We start from the raw sequence: 20,721 nt of genomic DNA on the forward strand, positions 1-20,721 counted from the left end.
AATTGAGGCGAAAAATATAGTATATTAATTAACTATCAATAATAATATCATATATTAATTGAATTAGTATTAAATCGTAACTTGTCTTTTTAGCAAATCCTTAAATTGATTTTAGATGAGGGTCGTAAGTCAAATGTCAACTCATTAGTCATTACTCAACTCATTATTCAAAGATCCTTGGAAAATAAAAAGATTTGACAAACAAATAAGAAACTCTTTGGTCTTCTCCATTCTCTTAAAGGGAGAGCCGTTTACCTATTATATTTGTCGAACACTTAAAGTCATTGGCCATACTTTTACTCAAGGGATGGTATCCTGTTTGATTGGTAAATCTAGGACCTTTTTATTATTATTATTATAGTTGTGGTATTCAGATCAACTTATAAGCATTAATTTCACAAGATATGCTACCTTCCATCAACACAAGTATCGAGTAAGATTTGCTAAGAAAGTGTCCTTTCCCTTCACATGATCTTCTTTTTTAGTACAAGTTATATGCACTAATTGAGTCAAAATAACTACACAACCATGTCACTTGTAAAATAATTCATGTAAATATCACAATATATATATATATATTTTGATAACCCGATAAAAATAATATCTAATCTGATATAATAGGTTAAATTACACTGAAAATGGTTGTAAAAAATTTGTACACTACCATTGTGTATAACTTTAAGCCCTTTTTCTCAAACACTTTGGTACCCCACATAAGGAATAATGAACTCATTATAATTAGCAGAATCAAATGTCACTCAGTATTATCCCCTTCTCCACAAATCACCTAACCTTCTCAATCCCCAAATGGAGCTTCAAACTACTTTTGTTCATTCAAGCTCTCTTTTTTTTCTGTCATTCCATGCTATTCTCTTCATGTTCCTATACTTATCTTTTCCAGAGTGTGCTTCAGCAGGCATACTTGGGAATCAAACAGACAAACTTGCATTACTTGATCTTAAGTCTCAAATAACTGAAGATCCACAAGGACTCATGGATTCTTGGAATGCCACTCTCAATGTCTGCCAATGGCCTGGTGTTACATGTGGCCATAAACATCAAAGGGTCATTTCTTTAGATCTCAAAGACCATAGATTGGCTGGCACTATCACCTAGCATTGGCAATCTTTCATTTCTTCGAATTCTTGACATCTCGGATAACTCCTTTCACGGTGTAATCCCTCCAGAGCTTGGCCAATTGATCAGACTTCAAACCATGAACTTAAGCTTCAACTTCTTGAGAGGTGAAATCCCGTTTACCCTGTCTCGTTGCGTTAACGTTGTTAACCTTATTCTAGACCATAATATCCTTGAAGGACACATTCCTACTGAACTTGGTTCATTGACAAAGCTGGAAATGTTGTACCTCAAGAACAACAATCTCACAGGAAATGTTCCGAATTCTGTTGGAAATCTTACATCTCTAAGAGAGCTTTACATTTCCTACAATGACTTGGAAGGTGAATTACCGGAAACAATGGCCAATATGAGAAGCTTGATTGAGTTAGGTGTTTCAGTGAACTCTCTGTCCGGAGAATTTCCCCCTGCACTCTACAATCTTTCATCTCTTACACTTTTAAGCTTGTCATTTAACAAGTTCAGAGGCAGACTTAGACCAGATATTGGCCTTGCCTTCCCAAATCTTCAGAGACTGTATTTGGCCAACAATTACTTCACTGGTTCAATACCAGCTTCATTGTCCAATTGTTCAGATCTTCTTCGGCTTGATATTCCTCTAAACAATTTCACAGGAAATATACCGTTGAGTTTTGGAAACCTCAAGAATCTCTTATGGCTAAATGTTCTCGATAACCAGCTTGGAATTGGTGCACCTGATGATCTAAATTTCATAAATTCTTTAACCAATTGCAAAATGCTTGAGTTCCTGGACATTGCAAACAACAAATTTGGAGGTATGTTGCCTTACTCTATAACTAATCTCTCAACAACTTTGACAAAGCTACTGATTGGATACAACAGGATAAGTGGAACCATACCTAGAGAGATCTCCAACCTTGTCAACTTGGATATGCTTAGCATCCAAGGAACTCTTATCAATGGTAGCATTCCTGATTCTATTGGAATGTTATCAAACTTGAAAAATCTGCACATGGAATCGAATCAGTTGACAGGAAATATCCCCTCTTCCTTAGGAAACATTAGAGGATTGCTGTACATTTATTTGCAAGATAATAACTTGGAGGGAACCATACCTTCAAGTTTAGGAAATTGTACATCTCTCCAAACCTTAGACATCGCTCAGAATAAACTCAGCGGTAGTATACCCAAACAAGTCATTGCACTCTCCTCCCTTTCGGTACTCCTTAATATGTCTTACAACTCTTTGAGTGGTCCCTTGCCTGTTGAAATAGGTAACCTGACCAATCTTGCTGCACTTGACATATCGAACAACAAACTGTCTGGTGAAATTCCACACTCACTGGAGAGTTGTTCATCCCTTGAAATACTCTACCTGCAAGGAAACATCTTTGAAGGAACGATTCCTCCTCTGGATGATCTGAAAAACATTCAGTATCTTGATCTTTCACGTAATAACTTGTCAGGCAACATTCCTAGGAGTATCACCAAGCATGTTTCATTACAGAACCTCAATTTGTCGTTTAACCACCTTGACGGAGAGGTGCCAGTTCAAGGTGTTTTTTCTGATGCAAGTAGAATTCAAGTGATGGGAAATATGAATCTTTGTGGGGGAATTGAAGAGCTGCATTTGCATCCATGTCTCAAGCATGCAAATAAAAGACCCCAGAAGCACATTGCCCTCATTTTGGTGCTGGCACTGGGTACTAGTGCTGCATGTTTAACTTTGTTGCTGCTAGTTTCGTATTGCTGCGTGAAAAAGAGGAAGCATAGGCCTAGCACAGCATCTTCATTCAGGAAAGGATACACTCAAGTTTCCTATGAAGATCTCTTAAATGCAACTGGTGGGTTCTCTTCAAATAACTTGATAGGATCAGGAAGTTTTGGCTCCGTTTACAGAGGAAATCTTTCTCCAGAAGGAACAATTGCAATAAAGGTACTAAAACTTGAAAAAAAGGGTGCTTCGAAAAGCTTTTTAGCTGAATGTGAAGCCTTGAGGAACATAAGGCACCAGAACCTGGTGAAGATCTCAACTGTTTGCTCAAGTGTTGATTTTGATGGCAATGATTTCAAAGCTCTCATTTATCCATTTATGGAAAATGGGAGCTTAGACGAGTGGTTGCACCCAAAGGAGGGACAGATGCTGCAGAAGAGATTGAGTATCTTACACAGATTAAACATCACAATAGATGTGGCTTCAGCATTGCACTATCTTCACAGTCAATGCCATACATCTATAGTTCACTGTGATCTTAAGCCAAGCAATGTTCTACTGGACAATGATCTGACTGCTCTTGTTAGCGACTTTGGTTTGGCAAAGTTCCTGTCTGACTCAGGTCAAAATGCCGATGTAAATCAATTCAGCACAACTGGGATTAAAGGCACAGTAGGTTATGCTGCTCCAGGTAAATATTATAGTGGGGATCTTAGTCTAAATATTGTCTGAACTCTGAAATCCATTTTTTTCTCCATAAGACCATAACATATTAACAATTTAAGCAATTACATACTTCCTTGAGAGACTCCGGATGCTCCTTGTCCTAAGCCCCAGGCTTCCGTTACCTTTGCAGATCACTACCTCATGATTTTGCGCTATTGATTCTTATAACCAGAGGCAGAGGCAGCTTTAGTTTAATGGATTCAACCAAATCTAGTATTTTCGACACTGAATATGGATATATAAGTTAAAAAAACTACTTAAATTTCAATAAATATCATATTTTGAACCCATAATTTCAGAAGTACAATGAGTTCAGTTCTAAGAATCTTAGACGTTGAACCCATCAAATTTAAATCCTGGATGCCTCTACTCTCAGATATAATTCCTGACTAGTCAGTTTTTATAAGGACCTTAATAAGAGGTTTCAGCTTTCTGGGGCATTTTACATAACATTCTCTATTGGAAAATCGATACAAGTGATCTGTGTTGCTTAGGCATTTTTGACAAATGTTTAGGATCCCTAATATTACTATGAAACACCTTCTCTGATACATCAAATTTTTCAGAATATGGCATGGGTGGTCAGGTATCATGTCAAGGAGATGTCTATAGCTTTGGGATTCTTCTATTAGAGATTTTCACTGGACGAAGACCAACCAGTGAACTATTTGAGGACAATGAAACTCTTCACAGTTTTGTTAAGCAGGCATTGCCCGGTCAAGTGATGGATGTTGTGGATCAATCTGCTTTGTACGAGACAGAACCAGGGGATCTTATGGATATACTCAGCTGCAGAAGTGACTTCTCGGATGAATTTGTTGAATGCTTAGTTTCTATTCTTACTGCTGGAGTTTCTTGTTCAGAGGAAACTCCACAAGCCAGAATAAGCATGGGTCAAGTTATTTTAGATCTCATTTCCATCAGAAACAAATTGAGCAGAATTTTAGTTCATTCAGAGAAAGTGATCTCAAGAAAAGGTGAATCATAATGTAGTTAGGGTTTGTAACTGGACTTATCTGACCACATCTTCCACATGAATAGAGATCTGTCCAGGGTAAAGACACAATTCACCTATGCTAATAAGCTTTGCCTTCATTGGTACTTTTCTTTTCTTGTTTCTCTTTGCGTCAACATGAATGTCATGTTACTCAGAAAAGTTAACAATTGCCCATGCTAACGTTTCTTTTGTAATAAGTGAAATAAATAAATAAGTTTGATGGCTTACTATTACAGTTCCTATCTTGGTGTCTCTAGTCTACATCATGTTTCATCTACATGCTAATTAACAACATGTCTGCAATCATCAGCACATCCTACCTGATTTATTAGTTCCATAGGGAGGCAAAATATAAAAAGTAACATCCTCTCTCTATAGCACTATGAAATGAATTTTAACACTCACCAGTAGTCCTTACATGAGCAATTCCCCTCTTTAAAATGATGGAAGCGGTAACGATCCCTCAATATTATTTCTCGATTATACAACTTAGATAGAAGCTTAGCAACAGCGTGGCAGTCTGCACAAACACGTAAATTCTTCACAATACGAATTGGTTGAGATGGAGCCACACTGATAAGTCCAAATGCCATGGCTAGCTTTTCACTGTGAAGATTTAGCGCCTGCTCCTGCATATCTTCTTCTTCAACAAGTTGCAGTATCTGGGACTTGTTGGAAACATAGCCTACATGCTTCAGTCTAGCTGCAATCTCATCCAATTTTGCATAGATTTTCTGCGACTGAGGGTGAGAATTATCTCCCACTAGAAACTCATGAACAATACTGTGGACTTCAATTGAGCTACAACCTGGTTCTTTCTTCAATCCACATTCTCTCATACGCTTCCTTAACAGGGAAACCTCGTCCCATTTCCCTGATTTCGCATAAATATTGGATAAAAGCACATACGCACCATGATTTTCAGGTTCCAACTCAACTAAACGGTTACAAGCTTGTTCAGCTAGTTCAAGATTGCCGTGTAATTTACATGCCCCAAGCAGAGCACCCCAAACTGATGGACCAGGGGTTACTGGCATATTATTTATCAGTTCTTCAGCTTCTTCCAGTTCACCTGCACGGCCAAGTATATCAACTAAGCAAGCGTAATGTTTTACCCCTGGCACAATCCCATAAATGTTCTCCATTTGGTTAAAGATTGCCCGCCCCTCCTCCACCAACCCTGAGTGGCTGCAAGCACATAATACGTTTATGAGTGTAACGGAATTAGGCTTGACCTTGTGTTTTTGCATTTTCAAGAACAAACTTATTGCTTCCTTGCCACGCCCATGCATTGCTAAGCCAGCAACCATAGCACTCCATACAAACACATCTCTAATGTTGACAGAATCGAACATCTCAAGTGCTTTTTCCACATCCCCACACTTGGAATACATGTCGATCAATGCAGTAGTGAGGTGACAATTCAACTTTATTCCTTGCTTCTTTATATACACATGGATCCACCCACCTAAATCAATTGCACCCAACTGAGCACACGCAGATAGCGCACATACAAGTGTCACCTCATCAGGTTCTGCCTTCTTGATGAGCTGCAACTCATTGAAAACAGACAAAGCCTCCTTCGGCTTACCACTTTGCTCATAAGCTGAGATAAGAGCATTCCATGCAGCAATATCTTGGCTAGGCATAGTATTCAGAATACTTCTTGCTGCATTAAAATTTCCTGCCCTTGCATACCCAACAAGCATAGTTGTCCAAGAAACAATATCCTTCTCCCCCATCTTGTGAAACAATCTCTCAGCATCCTCAATGCTCCCACATTTCATATACATATCAAGAATCGCATTATCTAAAATTAAGCTCTCCCTAATCCCATTCCTCTTGATAAACGCGTGCACCCATCTACCAAACTCCAAATCCAACTTCTTACCACAAGCAGACAAAACTGCCATCATTGTCACATCGTTAGGCCTCACATTCTCCTCCCCCATCCTATGAAACATCTTCAACGCCTCATCTGCATAACCCCCTTCAGCAAAACCCAATATCATTGTATTCCAAGAAACAACATCCCTTGTCTGCATATTCTCAAAAACCAAGTATGCCTCGTCCAAACATCCACAATCAGCATAAAAATGAATCAAAGAATTAAGAACAAAGACATCAAGACCAACTTCCCTCCCTTTAACTACCATCCCATGAAGTCCTCTCCCGAATCGTAAAGCTTTCATCTTGGCAGATGTTTTGAACACAAATGGGTAAGTAAATTTACTGGGAAACTCACGACCCTCACAAAGCATATTAACAAACATCAAGATACTTTGAATTGGGTCCTGGCTAGAAGAATAGGCACGAATAAGCGCATTCCAAGAGAAAAGATTTGGTTGAGGAATTTCATCAAACACTTTGTGGGCATAATCAAGACTTGAGAAATGCGATAGAGAAGAAGCTTCTATGAGTTTGCTAGCTGAAAATGGGTCGGAAAAAAGGCCAATACGGAGCATGTAAGCATGAATTTGTTTGAGCTGCTTGACGCTCTGGCATTTATCGATGAGTAAAACTAGCGGGTGATTTTCGAAATACCGGTCGTTGATGACAGTTTTGGAAATCGGGTTCGGTTTTGGAAAGTGTTGGTGACGTGGAAGGGGAAGAACCTGGGTGTATGGAGTAGCCATAATCTCCTTGTCAATGCTGAAATCTAATACAGTAAAGAGTATATACTCTCCTTTAAATTTGTTTGAGTTATCACTGATATAAAGTTTAATTGTCGTATCAAATTAAAAATATTCTTTAATTTTGTAGATATATTATATGAAAAGTTAAAATTAAAGAATAGTCGATTAAGAAAAATATACTTATTTTTTAAAATTGATTAAAAGGAAAAATAGCATAAACAAATTGAAACGAAAAGGTACATAAAAATAAAGATATTAACGCAAAGCCACTTTTATTTTCTTCACTTGCAAATAATTCTCTAATATTTATAAGTGTTTTTATGCCACTTTTATTTTCTTCACTTGCAAATAATTCTCTAATATTTATAAGTGTTTTTATTAAAACTTCATCGGTTTACTTTTATTTATCACATGTTCTTCTCAAGAATCAAATTGTATAAATTTTGATCAAGATGTTTTATTACATTATAGTATTAATATGAAAAAAATTGCAACTTATAGTATTTTTCGTATAATTTTTAAAAAATTGTCAAATTAACTCTTATTCCATAAAACGAAATGTGACAAGTAAAAGAAAAGGAAACAAACCAATAATTGGGAGCGCTTCCCTCCAAATGGAAACCTACACAGCGTAAATCCGAAATAGCATCGGCTCGCACCCCGGATGAAACTAAAAAAAAAAAAAACAACTGGGAGGCTGCTTTGAAGTTCGAATTTGTCACTTGCATAGCCTAATTAATCCTTTTTACACACTCTTTCAAAATTGTTTGGAAAAAAATAAGGGAGAGGTACATATTCTAATTCTACTTTCATCTAAAAATCATCGACGTCGACAATTTGAAGATATTATTTTACAAAGCTCCTGCTTTAGTGTTGTGGTTGCGGAAAACTTGTTTGTGGAGAAGTTCTTATTTTCTTTTGTCTTTAACATATGTATTTATCCATTTATCAAATTCTCTCTAAAATCGCTGTGTTCTTTTATGTAACTCATTTGCCATAGAGAAAACTCTCTGAAAGACGGAAGTTAAATTGAAAATTCTAGAAAAAAATAAAAGGAATGGAAAAAAATAGCAACTATGTACTATGTCATCAATCAAAATGAAAGACAAGCCTGGAAAAATTGAAAGAAATGAATAAAACACACGGAAAAAAAGAAGAGGACGAAGTAGAAGAAGGGAGAGGGATAACTACAACCAATTTGGCCGTGTACTGTCTCCCTCCGTTGTTAATCAATCAACGAACTGACATGCAAATACACAGAAGGAAATAATCTCGGAGGGTGAATACTGAATACCTACTGATGTTTTAAACCTCGTCAACTTGGTTGTTTAAGACAGGTAAGAATTCCCTGACCGGGCAGCAGCATTTCAAAGGCTCTTAAAGCTACCAAGTGTTTATATCGAAATCAAGAATTCACAGGGGGGATACCATTTTCAGATAGCAACTTCTGCTTGAGCTAGCTGGTAATTGACCCAAATCTTGTAGATGTACCAGACTGCAGTTGAAGCCCTGGACTGCTCAAATACTAACAAGGCCAGAAGCAAAATGCTGAAGAGTTGATGTACATTTTCTACCTATGGCTCTCACTTTGGTTATCTTTTGCTGCATTGAGCTAGGAAGGTGAAGAATAAAAAAACACATCACACCTATAGGCAATATATTAACCAGTGATCAGTTCAGGTCATTTTGAATTCATATACTAAGGTATTACACTCAGTCAAGATGAAGCATTTGTTTGAAAGTTGAGGTACAAACACTGGCACTACGGAGGTTTCCAAAGTATCTTGGCTGATTGCCAGGCTGTAAAGACTGTCTCAAACTGCTATCTTCTCAAGGTATGAACTGCTTGCTCAACTACAAAATTTGAGAGCAAGGATTTCATGCCAACAGCTAGGACAGTTGGTTGCACCTAAACGAGGGTCAAATCAATCAATCTTTGTGCCACAATCCCAAACTTGTTGAGATCGGCAACATGAATCCTGTATACATCTTCTATATCCTCCTCTTAAAGAAAGTAAACAACTAGAATCACATTACCATGTAGACTTTGCTTTTCAGTGGATGATCATAGAACACTTGGGCACTCATTTAGATAAAAAAAAAATGGAAGAAAATCAAGTGCCAACTTGAAGAGTACTACTAGCACAAGTCAGCAGCCGACATAGGCAGTGGCCTGCTACTCATTCCCAATCGAGTTTTCTATAGTCATTAGTTAGCTCCTTTTTTATTTTTGTACGATGGTTAGGAATAAGTGTGGGGTCATTCCGACCCTCTTTGGTTGAAGAATTGTGCACTAAGTAATAAATGCTTTATGTGGTCTAGGTAATAGGTTGATCAAAAGGAAACAATGTTGCCTCCTCTTCCGCTGGCCCCTTTTGCCAAGTCAAAGAATGAGGGAAGAGTTGGTACAAGAAATTCAAATTAACGAGGTTCTTGCATGAAAGGGATGTTGATGAGGCCGCTCTCCAAAGAAACTCCCCCCTCATCCACCAAACAATACATTCTATGTGGTGGTCTCAGGTGGTTCCAGCAAATATTGATCTTGTCTTGGAATTGTATGCCAACTCACAGTCCAGGGTATTACCATCATGGTGACAGTGAGGGACACTTCTCTTGGGGTGAACAAGACATCCTTGTGTTCACTCCTTGGTTGCTACGTAAGTGACTTCGTTTTGCAAGAACCCCTCAGGATCAGAATCAGACAAAGATTTGAGTCAGTTCAGCTCTACTGATATTAAGGGAACCACAAGACAAGCAGAGTCAGTTCAGCTCTACTGATATTTAGGGAACCAAAGGACATGCAGCTCCAGGTACACAACTTCTCAAGGAAAAAATAATGTAAGAAAAAGAGCTCAATGGTTTCTCCTTCGTTTAGATCTTACCCTCCAAATTCAATAATTCATTCTATTGCATGAAATCAAACTGATAATTTTCCAAATCTCCGGAGTATGAATAGGTCTGAGGCACCGAAACAATGGGATGTTTAAGGCACATATCATTTTACTGGGTTTGTTTATAGGAAAGAGACCAGCTGTTGAACCATTTCAAGACGGTCTGATACTCGAGATGGCATTACATGATCAGTTGATGCAGATCTGGGATGCATACAAGCTACTTGACTAAATCTAGGGACAGAATTTTCTGGTCCAAATGGAATAGACTTCATTAGAACTGAAAGTCTATCCCGTTTGGACCAGAAAATTCCGTCCCTGAAAGTTGTGCCATACATGGAAGACTTTCCCTAGTAGCTTTTGGGCGGGTTAATTGACCCACCCATTTGACACCTCTACTAAAAGCCTTCCATGTATGGTACAACTTTCAGGTATAAAATGAATATTCCAATTTCCATACATAAAGTTAGGAATACTGACTATATGAGAAAGTTTCTTGGAACTACAAGAAGTTATAACGGTTTTCCCTACTGGTGAAGATTGAAGAGAGAACAGAGCCTGAAATAAATTATTTAGAACTTCTGCTTCAAGAAAAAGTAACTGACATATCTCTTTGCTCGCGCTTTCTTATCATCTTTTTCTTCCTTTTAAGTGCAGTGGTCTATAAATTGCCCTTCTCCAGTGACAGATATAGTTTATGTAGACCACCTTTATACACTTCAAAAGGATAACTTAGAAATAGAAGCCAGCCAATAGACATGAAGGTCCTATTCATTTACAAGTGCAATTAGCTCCCTAACAGATAAATCAAAGGGTCACACTCACAAAGTAAATAGAGTACTATTCAAACTCTTATCTCTGCCAAAAGGAAAAGTTAGACTCATCAATTCTGCACAGTTAACACACCGGAGCACTTCATCTCATAGGTTCTCCCTACAAATGAAATGAAAATGTTTCCCAAAAGCACTTGATCGAATTGCGCACAAGGAACCCTATGAATCAAAATCAATCAACTACACCTCAATCTCAAACATTGTTGTGATCGGCTCTATAAATCCTCTATGTCTATTACAGCTCTATTCAAATTCATTATATCCAAATTACAATTGAGAATAAATATCTATTAAGTTAAATATCAAGTGATTAAACCAAACTTTTTCATTGAACATACACTCATACAACTATATGAAAGCTTCATATGAACCAGAAGTTACAACAGAGTTTGCAGAATACAACATGAAAAGAGAAACAGAACAAGAGTACAAATAGTTATAGGACATGCACCTCACATATAACTACGGCCTGCTATCATAATCAACAACTTCAGAATCGGTAACAGACCGCGAGTGCTGAACAATGGATCGGCCAATTGAATTAATCCATTCCTCTTTCTCCTTCTCAGTATCGGCGATGAAAAACATAGTATCACGCCTTGTGGAGAGCTCAAAGGCGAAAGGCTTATTGATTACATCCTCAGCTCCTTTAACAGTGAGGCATTCAGCAACGGAGACAACTCCACGCGGAACGGCGGCGGATGTGACGGACGAAGGGTCTTTGAACCAGAGAAGCTTGCCTTGTTTAAGAATGAACCATCGACGGCGCCAGGTCTTGATATACTCTCCTTGCTTCGTCAGCCATCCGTCTCGCTCAGGGTTTAACCAAAATTCGATTTCCTCGTAGTCTGAGGGGTTAGGGTTTGCGCCGGTCACTGATCGGAATAGACTCTCCATTTTAGATGGCTCTTCGGCTTCGAATTGGGCGGAATTCTGTGATTTGTATCTTTATTTATCGCAGGCCAAGAGACGGATTAGAGATCGTAGTGCTTCGCTGTCACTGCTAATGGATTTTTTTCCTCATTTATATGTCGAATCTTTTTCCTTTTTTTTTGTTTCGGAGCCCATATTGGAGCTCCAATTAAATTTGAATCGCGCACTGCAGGATCCATTCGGGATGGCACTCCCAACAGAATTTTCTCCATATCCAGGGCTATTGTAATGCAATTAGTTCGAATTTATGTAAGGCATTTCAAATTCAAACGTAATTAATATTTTAAAATATATTTTAATCATATTGATATAAGATACATTACACTTACATAAATATTTTTATATGGTTTTTAGAGGTATAAATTTTAGTTTTAAAATATTAAATTTATTTTAATTTAACTTAATATTTATAAATTAATTAAATTGACTCAAAAATAAAAAAAAAATGTCATATAATTTAAGATGAAGAGACAGAGTACTTATTATTTTGATATATATATATACTAGACATCGGAGCCCGTGCTAGCACGGGCCCAATATGTATCATTTTTTGTTTCAATTTATGTGACAAAGATAAAATTAAAGAGTTAATCAAATTTTAATATTAATTTAAAATAGTGTAAATTTTTAATTATTGTTAACTATGGTAAAAAAAAAAATTTATGTCTTTTAACATTCTAAATTGCTAATTATTGTTATATGATTTGTAATATCTTTTACACAATTTTGAAATAATAAAGGCTATTTCTTCTTTCTCAATTTATGTGGTACTAATAAAATTTTGAGATTCAATCAATTTTTTTTGTCTTTAAAATATTCTATTGTTAATTACTGTAAATTATTGTACTTTCTAAGTAATTTTCAAATAATATATATTATTTCATTTGTCCAATTTATGTGTCACCGATAAAATTTGAAGAGTTAATCAGATCTTTTACATATTTTTATATCTTTTGAATATTTAAGTAAATAATTATTGTGATTTATAATATTTTATACAATTATTTTAAAAAAATTAAACAACAAACAAAACGAATTCATCATAGGAAAATTACCAAAGCATCCTTGAATACATCAATAATGGGTCCCACTTTTTGTTTAAAAAAATATGCATATTGGGAGGATATTTTTGTCCAAAGTGGAAATAGAATAAGTATAAAGCATTAAAGTCTTTTAAAATTTTAAATTGTTAATTCTTATTGTATGATTTGTAATACTTTTACGCCATTTTCAAATAATAGAGGTCATTTCTTCTTTCTCAATTTATGTAGTACTAAAAAAAATTTGAGATTCAATCAATTTTTTTTGTCTTTGAAATATTTCTAGCTGTTAATTACTGTAATTTATAGTACTTTCTAAGAAATTTTCAAATAATATATATTATTTCATTTGTCCCAATTTATGTGTCACCGGTAAAATTTGAAGAGTCAATCAGATCTTTTATATATTTTTATATCTTTTAAATATTTAAGTAATTAATTATCGTGATTCATAATATTTTATACAATTATTTAGTATAGTAAAATAAATTTAAAAGAAACAAACAAAACGAATTCATCATAGGAAATTACCAAAGCATCCTTCAATACATCAATAATGGGTCCGACTTTTTGTTTTTAAGAAATTGCACATTCGAAGGATATTTTTGTCCAAAGTGGAAATATTGTGTAAAAAATGTGTATTTATTGTGATTTTGAATGTTTTGTGGGGTAATAAAATACACGCAAAATTAAGGTGTCTTTTTGAAAATCTAGGACAACTTCAAGTATCACTTAATGTTTTTTCTCAAAATCTAATTTACTTTTGTAAACTATGTGTCAGATCAAAATCAGATTAACAAATTCAAAAGGAATGAGTAATAAATAGCTCATACAATGACATATTTATTATTTAACTAAATAATAAATATGTAACTAAAAATCTTGTTAGCTTTTGGTTGAAAGCTAACAAGATAGTTACAATATATATGTTATAAATATAGTGAATTAATATCTTTCCAAAATTGCTAGCATTAGTTCCATTTTGTCGGGGTCTCAAAATGATCAATACTTTTCTTTTTAATTTTTTTCAAAAAACATTACAGTATAATATTAAATGGTTGATATGATCTTTGTGATGATCTCACTATAAAATACCTAACACTTTTGTATTTTAGATAAATTAAACTTATTACTCCTTTGATGTGTCCTCTTTATTATTTAGAGAGTTCAATAATATTTTTGTATTATATAATTTTTTAACACTTTCAAAATATTTTGAATCAATAAAATTATAATCATTATATATAAAAGAGAACTTTAGGCCCGGTCTACATGACGTCATCACAAATCAGGATTCTCTTTTTAATCTATTTATTTTTAAAATTAGTCTTCTCCTTTTATGAAAAGTTGTGACTTTATGTAAAGTTGTGACTTTTATTAAAAGTTGCGGTTTTTATGAAAAATTGTGACTTTTATGAACAGTTGCGACTTTTATTAAAAATTGCGACTTTTATGAAAAGTTGTGACTTAAATGAAAGGTTGTGACCTTTTCAAAAGGTTACAACTTTTCCAAATAGTTGTGACCTTTTCGATAAGGCACAATAAACATTTGTTCACGCTACTCTTTGTTGTCTATAAATAGTGGGATTTTTTCTCATTTTAAAACAACAAAAATTTTGAACTTCTTCTTCTTCTTCTGCACAATTAAATATTCGTGTACTTTGCTCCTGTTGAGTGGTTCTCTAACACAACTGTTTTTGTATCAATAGACTGGTGAATAAAATCGTTCTATCCTGAGAGAATCTATTCCTTTAAACATCGGGTACTAGAGGGGAGTAATTTCCATAAAGGGACATTGTGCATTCAGTGGACTCTATTTTTTCCTTTCTGTTTCATTCTATTGTTACAGATACTGGTATATTTTTTTACAGTCATTAATTTATGCTTATGTTATTAAGGATAAATGATAAAATGTNNTGACCTTTTCAAAAGGTTACAACTTTTCCAAATAGTTGTGACCTTTTCGATAAGGCACAATAAACATTTGTTCACACTACTCTTTGTTGTCTATAAATAGTGGGATTTCCTCTCATTTTAAAACAACAAAAATTTTGAACTTCTTCTTCTTCTTCTGCACAATTAAATATTCGTGTACTTTGCTCCTGTTGAGTGGCTCGCTAACACAACTGTTTTTGTATCAATACACTGGTGAATAAAATCGTTCTATCCTGAGATAATCTATTCCTTTAAACATCGGGTACTAGAGGGGAGTAATTTCCATAAAGGGACATTGTGCATTCAGTGGGCTCGATTTTTTCCTTTCTGTTTCATTCTATTGTTACAGATACTGGTATATTTTTTTTACAGTCATTAATTTATGCTTATGTTATTAAGGATAAATGATAAAATGTTATAATTTTCATTTTTCTTTACATTATTAATGTTCGTTACTACGTAATCTTGTACTCCCTCTGTCCCTAATTACTTGTCCACTTTTAAATTGACACACCTATTAAGAAAGCAATTATTGACATAGTGAGTTTACCATTTTACCCCTATTAATTATGAAGTGGATGAATTAAAAACTTAAGATTTTCAAGAAGTTCTACCTTTTTCAAAGTAGTTAATTGAGGGTTTAATAGGTAAAAATATTTTGTCTTTTCTTGATTTGTCAAAATGTACAAGTAATTAGGGACAACTAAAAAAGGAAAAGTGGATAAGGAATTAAGGACAGAGGGAGTATGTAAGATGATATAGTGTTTTAGTTTTAATGATTGGTGGGTTTTAAGTATTGTTTTATAAATTCCGTGAATCTGCAAATTTAATATCACGGAATTTATAAAACAATACTAATTTATAATATTTTATGAACTTGTAAATCTGCAAATTTTATTTTAAGCAAATAAAAATCTCTACATCCAAATATTAATAATTAGATCCTCGTGTTTTAAATTCAGCCACATAAATTAATGCCACATTTTTAGAAGAATTGATAATGGAAATATAATTATCAAGTATTATTTTTTTTCTCTTAGAACATATTGGGTTCTATTTTCACTTCTTAAATTTTTATATAATATGATAGAAAAAGGAACCATTAGGCCGCATAGGCTTATTGGAGAAAGCATATGGGCAGGTAATCAAATTTTAAATAGAGGATCAATTTACATTTCAGTTAACAAATTAACAGGTAGAAGATCAATTACTTTCTGGTGCGCACAGGTAAAACCCGCTTTAGTATAATAGCCAACAAATCATAGGAGAGGTAAATCGCACTAGGCAAATCTTGTGCGACGAGCTAAATAGAGAAAACATGTGAAGGGTTTCAAACCTGAGATCCCTTGCTCAACCAACTCAGCTACTCTCGTGGGTTAGAGTAGAGCATCAATTAACGCGAACAGAATATAAGCATAGGAAGACAACCAAGTGGTACATTTTTTTATTTTCTTTACAGAGTAAAAAGGCTTATACAATTGATGTACATTTGTAGACAGAGTCTACCTTACTGGACTTCCCATTTCAGTGATAGATTGCTCAAATATGTCCCGATTGTATTTTAACTTTCTCTTTTTGCTCTTTTGTTCTGTGATCAATTACTTGAGTTTCTTTGTAATTTCAGCAGTATATTTACCCTGATGGAAGGCTTGTTGAAGTTCCAGTTCTGTGGGCTGACGAGAACCGTCTGCAGCATAAGTTCCAGCTCCATAGGAAGATCCACCTTTTACCTCATCCATCTCAAACATTCCTTTACCAAAAGTATATCCAAGAGGAACAAATATCATGCCATGATGTGCCAATTGAGTTACAGCTGTTAGTCTGCAATCAACAAGACTTCGTGTCAATGAAAGAACCGTAACAAAAAACACTTGATAAAAAGAGAGGATATGAATATACGAAACAATAGTGACAACAAATAGTATTCTTCAAATGATATAACAATCCATGAGAAACTTCATGTATCTGTTTACGTTGCGTTCGGGTTTATCAGCCCAAATGCTGGATTTGGACCTTGAGTCTTACAATGATAGAAGGATATTTGCATAATTCATCCCAAAATAAGAAAAGAGTAAAAGGAAAGAAAACTATTGCATGTTCTTTTCAGGAGCGTTGATCAATCTGGAAATATACATTTGAATCAAAAATCACTCTCGAGACTATAATAACAAGATCTTAAACGCGACTTATTCAGTTTCATGAAGTATGTCTCCTGCTCGGGAAACGTGAGAAATTGATTTCTTATGTTCTTATATGTGGCCTTGGTTTTTATGCAATATCAAGATCAAAATGAATAAGGGGATGGTAATGCAAACTGTGTTTTTGGGAGTAGAAGGATAGTTGACAGTACAACTATATTTCTTGTAAGATCAAAAAGTTTTTGATGTGTCAAAGCGAGCCCTTTAAGTATTGTAAGAACTTCGGAAATTGGAAATTATTTGATGAAATAAAAGCAAAGCCATGAACTTCCCCCACTATGGCTGGTTAACACAATTCTAGGCTTCAAATCCACTTGCCACTAGAAAAAAAATTCAAATTACTTCTATGGATCTCGTCAAGCGCTAATCCTCATACTGTTTGTACAGTTACTGATGAAAGATCTCTAACTTCATACGTATACCGAGTTGAAGCACTTAGGTAACTAGAAATTCTTCAGTCCCTTATACTACAGTCTACAGTCCAAGTCTTGCAGGATAGTTAGTCCTAAAAACTCAATACAATACAAGTCAAGAACTCTATATTGATGGTCAATTTATACAGGTGAAAGCAACAACAGCACAGAGTAAACAAAGCAGAGAACGGATAATGAAGTACTCACGCACTAAGCTCTTGGCCACCTCCATGAAAACCAGTACTCCAAAAGATTCCAGCAGGTTTACCAGCTAACGCTTGAGTTGCCCACATCTCATCGGAGGCATCAAAAAAGGCTTTGAATTGGGCAGCCATCACACCAAAACGAGAAGGGAAACCAAAGATGAAACCATCAGCTTCCAAGAGCTGCTCAGGTGTGATCTCAGGCACATCATCAGGCTTTTTAGGAGCCTTCATCTTCTCCAATATCTTCTCAGGAAGTGTCTCCGGAACCTACATGTCTACGGATCAAATTCATGGAACTAGTAATAAATAGAATTTAACCTTTATCAACTTGATTAAAAGCCGATTATAGCATGCCGCAGAGCCAAGAATTCTAACAAAGAAATTCCATAAAATGCAAGACCTTGGCACACCTATAATTCAAACTCGCCACCTTAAGTAATTTTTGAACCACCTGTTAAACTCTACTAAAACCTCATCCTCCCTAAATGAAATTCAAGACTTCCTATATAAACACAAAAAAAAAAAAAAAAAAAAATGTTTTTGTCCTGCTTGCACATATTAAAATTGAACCGCCTACATCAACAATGAATTATTATTTTTTACACCATCAGTATATATAACTTAAATTCAAGTAAAAATTGAAACCCATAAAGCTAAAGCAGAAACTTCTATGCTCATAAGGTCCGCCCCTCCCGCCTCGGCAGGGAGCGCTATCCCCCAAAAAAAAGGTGATGTGCAGCGTGAATTTAAATTAATCGGACTTCAATACGGAAATCGAAGCCCGGAGCGATTACCTGCCAAAGTGTTGCTTCGACGCCCTTAACTGAATTGACTCCGCGTTGTATTTCTCGTGCCATAGTCTCCACATGGCCATAAAGTGAGTAATACCTACCATTCAAATTATGAAAAACAAAAGATTGATTAACACAGAGAAGACAGATGCTATTGCAAATTCATTCAGTTGAATAAGGAGGCGATCACTTACACTACGTAGACCTTAGTTGTTGCCATAGTTTGATGATCAAATTAAACCCTCAATTGGAAATTTCCCCAAAAATAATTGGCTTAGAAATTAACAACAGCTTCTTCCGATCTCCCAAATTACTCATACACTTCAACACGCAAGTGATTTAGTTCACTAGTATATGAACTTCTATTAAAGGAGGTATTCGAAAGTTTCCGCCACGTGGCAAGACGTTATCATTTTGTTTGGTTGTTGCTAGGTGACCGTGACCCTAGTTGTGTCCGTATTTAATTAGAATTGAAAATTTTATTTTTTCTGCTCGCGCTTTCAAAGATACAAATTTATATATTCTAGCATACGTGTTTTAAAACATGATCATATGTGTATTCTAACATAAACTTATACGTTATCTATTATTCATTTAAATATTACGTCTCTGATATGCAATAAGGTTTTTACGTAATTTGTAAGTTATCAAGAAGGTAAGCTGTATCCATCTTTAGTTTTGGTTTTGCCCGCAATGACCTGGCAATTTGTCTTTTTGCAAATTGCATAGGACTTATAAATATGGAGGTATTATTTTATTAAAAAATTAATATTAATTATGCGAGTAAATATTAATATACGTGTTAAATGATAAAAACAAAAACTAACACTATAAATAATGCACTTATTCATGATGCAATGCATATACAAGTATGAATTATAAATAATGCACTTATTCATGATGCAATGCATATACAAGCATGAACTAATGTATCTTTTCTTACGTACAAAACTTATACACGTTGGTGCACAAATTATTAATAAGCTATCTGATTTGAAACAGAGGAAGGGTAGTACTTCAAATTAAAATAGGAAGTGTAATTTCTAATATATAGAAGAGACAATTTTTCGACTTTCAACATGGCTATTTTTTGTCATATTTAGGAAAATCTAAGGGCAATTTGGTTCAACTTTTAATACTTTTCTAATGAATAGTATTGTACTTCACTTTTTTGTAGTTATACTTTTAAAATTTGGGACATAAAAACCCTTTCACATTTTACTTTTCAGCCGCAAAAAAATTTGCCTACTTTCCATGCATGTGGGCCATTCTTTTTCTCCACTTTCTTCAATTAATTAATGCATATAATATAGGTCCCAAGTCTTATTTCCCTTCCTTTATTTATACCTCATAACTTCTTTCATTTTATTTTTTATGGTAAAATCATTTTTAAAAATAATAATTACTTTATTTATTTATCAAATACAGAAAAATTATGTCTTTTTTTTAGTTTGTTATATATCGAAAAATTGTATAAATATAAATAATACTATAAATCATAATAATTAACAACTTAAATATTTAAAAGTTATATAAAAAAATTTAATTGACTCTCGAAATTCTATTGGTATCAATTTATAAATCACAATAATTAACAATTTAAAAATTATAAAATGCATATAAAAAATCACTTGACTCTAAAAAAATCTTATCAGTGCTACATAAATTGGGACAGGAGAAGTAACATATATAATCTGAAAATTACGTTAAATATTTAAAAGACATATAAAAAATGATTAATTTTTGAAATTCTATATATGCCACATAAATTGAAACAAAGAGAATAATATATATTATTTTTAAAATTATATAAAAAGTACTAACAACTTAAAATCATATAAAAATTTGGCTAACTTTTCAAGTTCTATGGCACTCCCTTCGTCCCATATTAATTGACTATTATTCTAAAAATAGTTGTCTCATATTAGTTGATCATCTTACTAAATCAACAAAACATTATTTAAAATTTTCCTATATCACCCTTGCCGTTAATTCCTTTTGAAAGTATCACATTTTGTTTGTAAAATTCTCACAAAGTTTTTTAAGGGTTGAATTAGTAAAGCTATTTTTTTATTTATAATTTCTTCAGTACAGTGCAAAATGAAAAGTAATTAATTAATATGAGACGAACGGATATTGGGCCCCATGCTGGCACGAAATAGTATATCTAGTACTTTAAAGGTACGAAAGAGGTTGTTCGTCGAAAAATTACATTATGTAAATATAATAAAATATGTTTTAATTATATGTAAATCAAAAAATATAATTTTAATAAAAGAGAAATAAATGTAGTAGTAGTCATAAAAGGAG

The 20,721-nt window shown here is 34.3% G+C and overlaps 4 protein-coding genes across 4 annotated transcripts; 1 reads left to right on the forward strand and 3 right to left on the reverse strand.

The window, feature by feature from the left end:
* Positions 1-807: 807 nt before the first annotated feature.
* Positions 808-4,571, forward strand: LOC125872300 (putative receptor-like protein kinase At3g47110). The gene is made up of 3 exons (XM_049553011.1): positions 808-1,020; positions 1,079-3,503; positions 4,105-4,571. Exons 1-3 carry the CDS (start codon positions 808-810, stop codon positions 4,524-4,526), a joined length of 3,060 nt encoding a protein of 1,019 aa, XP_049408968.1. The 3' UTR covers positions 4,527-4,571.
* A 169-nt stretch (positions 4,572-4,740) lies between these two features.
* LOC125874096 (pentatricopeptide repeat-containing protein At2g29760, chloroplastic) lies at positions 4,741-7,200 on the reverse strand. The gene has a single exon (XM_049554909.1). The coding sequence runs from the start codon at positions 7,169-7,171 to the stop codon at positions 4,937-4,939; it is 2,235 nt and encodes a 744-aa protein (XP_049410866.1). The 5' UTR covers positions 7,172-7,200; the 3' UTR covers positions 4,741-4,936.
* Positions 7,201-11,197: 3,997 nt separating this feature from the next.
* On the reverse strand, positions 11,198-11,890 carry LOC125874637 (pleckstrin homology domain-containing protein 1-like). Its single transcript, XM_049555609.1, has one exon. It carries the CDS (start codon positions 11,790-11,792, stop codon positions 11,358-11,360), a length of 435 nt encoding a protein of 144 aa, XP_049411566.1. The 5' UTR covers positions 11,793-11,890; the 3' UTR covers positions 11,198-11,357.
* A 4,323-nt stretch (positions 11,891-16,213) lies between these two features.
* LOC125874993 (probable NAD(P)H dehydrogenase (quinone) FQR1-like 3) lies at positions 16,214-18,812 on the reverse strand. Its single transcript, XM_049556042.1, has 4 exons — positions 18,606-18,812; positions 18,415-18,508; positions 17,622-17,887; positions 16,214-16,624 (listed from the first exon to the last, which is right to left on the reverse strand). Exons 1-4 carry the CDS (start codon positions 18,629-18,631, stop codon positions 16,402-16,404), a joined length of 609 nt encoding a protein of 202 aa, XP_049411999.1. The 5' UTR covers positions 18,632-18,812; the 3' UTR covers positions 16,214-16,401.
* Positions 18,813-20,721: the final 1,909 nt, after the last annotated feature.

This window comes from Solanum stenotomum, chromosome 8 (assembly GCF_019186545.1).
Source record: "Solanum stenotomum isolate F172 chromosome 8, ASM1918654v1, whole genome shotgun sequence".
Taxonomy (NCBI): Eukaryota; Viridiplantae; Streptophyta; class Magnoliopsida; order Solanales; family Solanaceae; genus Solanum; species Solanum stenotomum.

Excerpts from the sequence above, each read along its gene's own strand:
- LOC125874637 (XM_049555609.1), bottom strand. The coding sequence starts at position 11,792 with ATGGAGAGTCTATTCCGATCAGTGACCGGCGCAAACCCTAACCCCTCA.
- LOC125874993 (XM_049556042.1), bottom strand. The coding sequence starts at position 18,631 with ATGGCAACAACTAAGGTCTACGTAGT. Across the intron at positions 17,888-18,414 it reads TCGAAGCAACACTTTGGCAG|GTTCCGGAGACACTTCCTGA; the intron begins GTAATCGCTCCG and ends GTAGACATGTAG. Across the intron at positions 16,625-17,621 it reads GGTGGCCAAGAGCTTAGTGC|ACTAACAGCTGTAACTCAAT; the intron begins GTGAGTACTTCA and ends TGTTGATTGCAG.
- LOC125872300 (XM_049553011.1), top strand. The coding sequence starts at position 808 with ATGGAGCTTCAAACTACTTTTGTTCATTCAAGCTCTCTTTTTTTTCTG. Across the intron at positions 1,021-1,078 it reads CTTGGAATGCCACTCTCAAT|ATCTCAAAGACCATAGATTG; the intron begins GTCTGCCAATGG and ends TCATTTCTTTAG. Across the intron at positions 3,504-4,104 it reads AGTAGGTTATGCTGCTCCAG|AATATGGCATGGGTGGTCAG; the intron begins GTAAATATTATA and ends CAAATTTTTCAG.
- LOC125874096 (XM_049554909.1), bottom strand. The coding sequence starts at position 7,171 with ATGGCTACTCCATACACCCAGGTTCTTCCCCTTCCACGTCACCAACAC.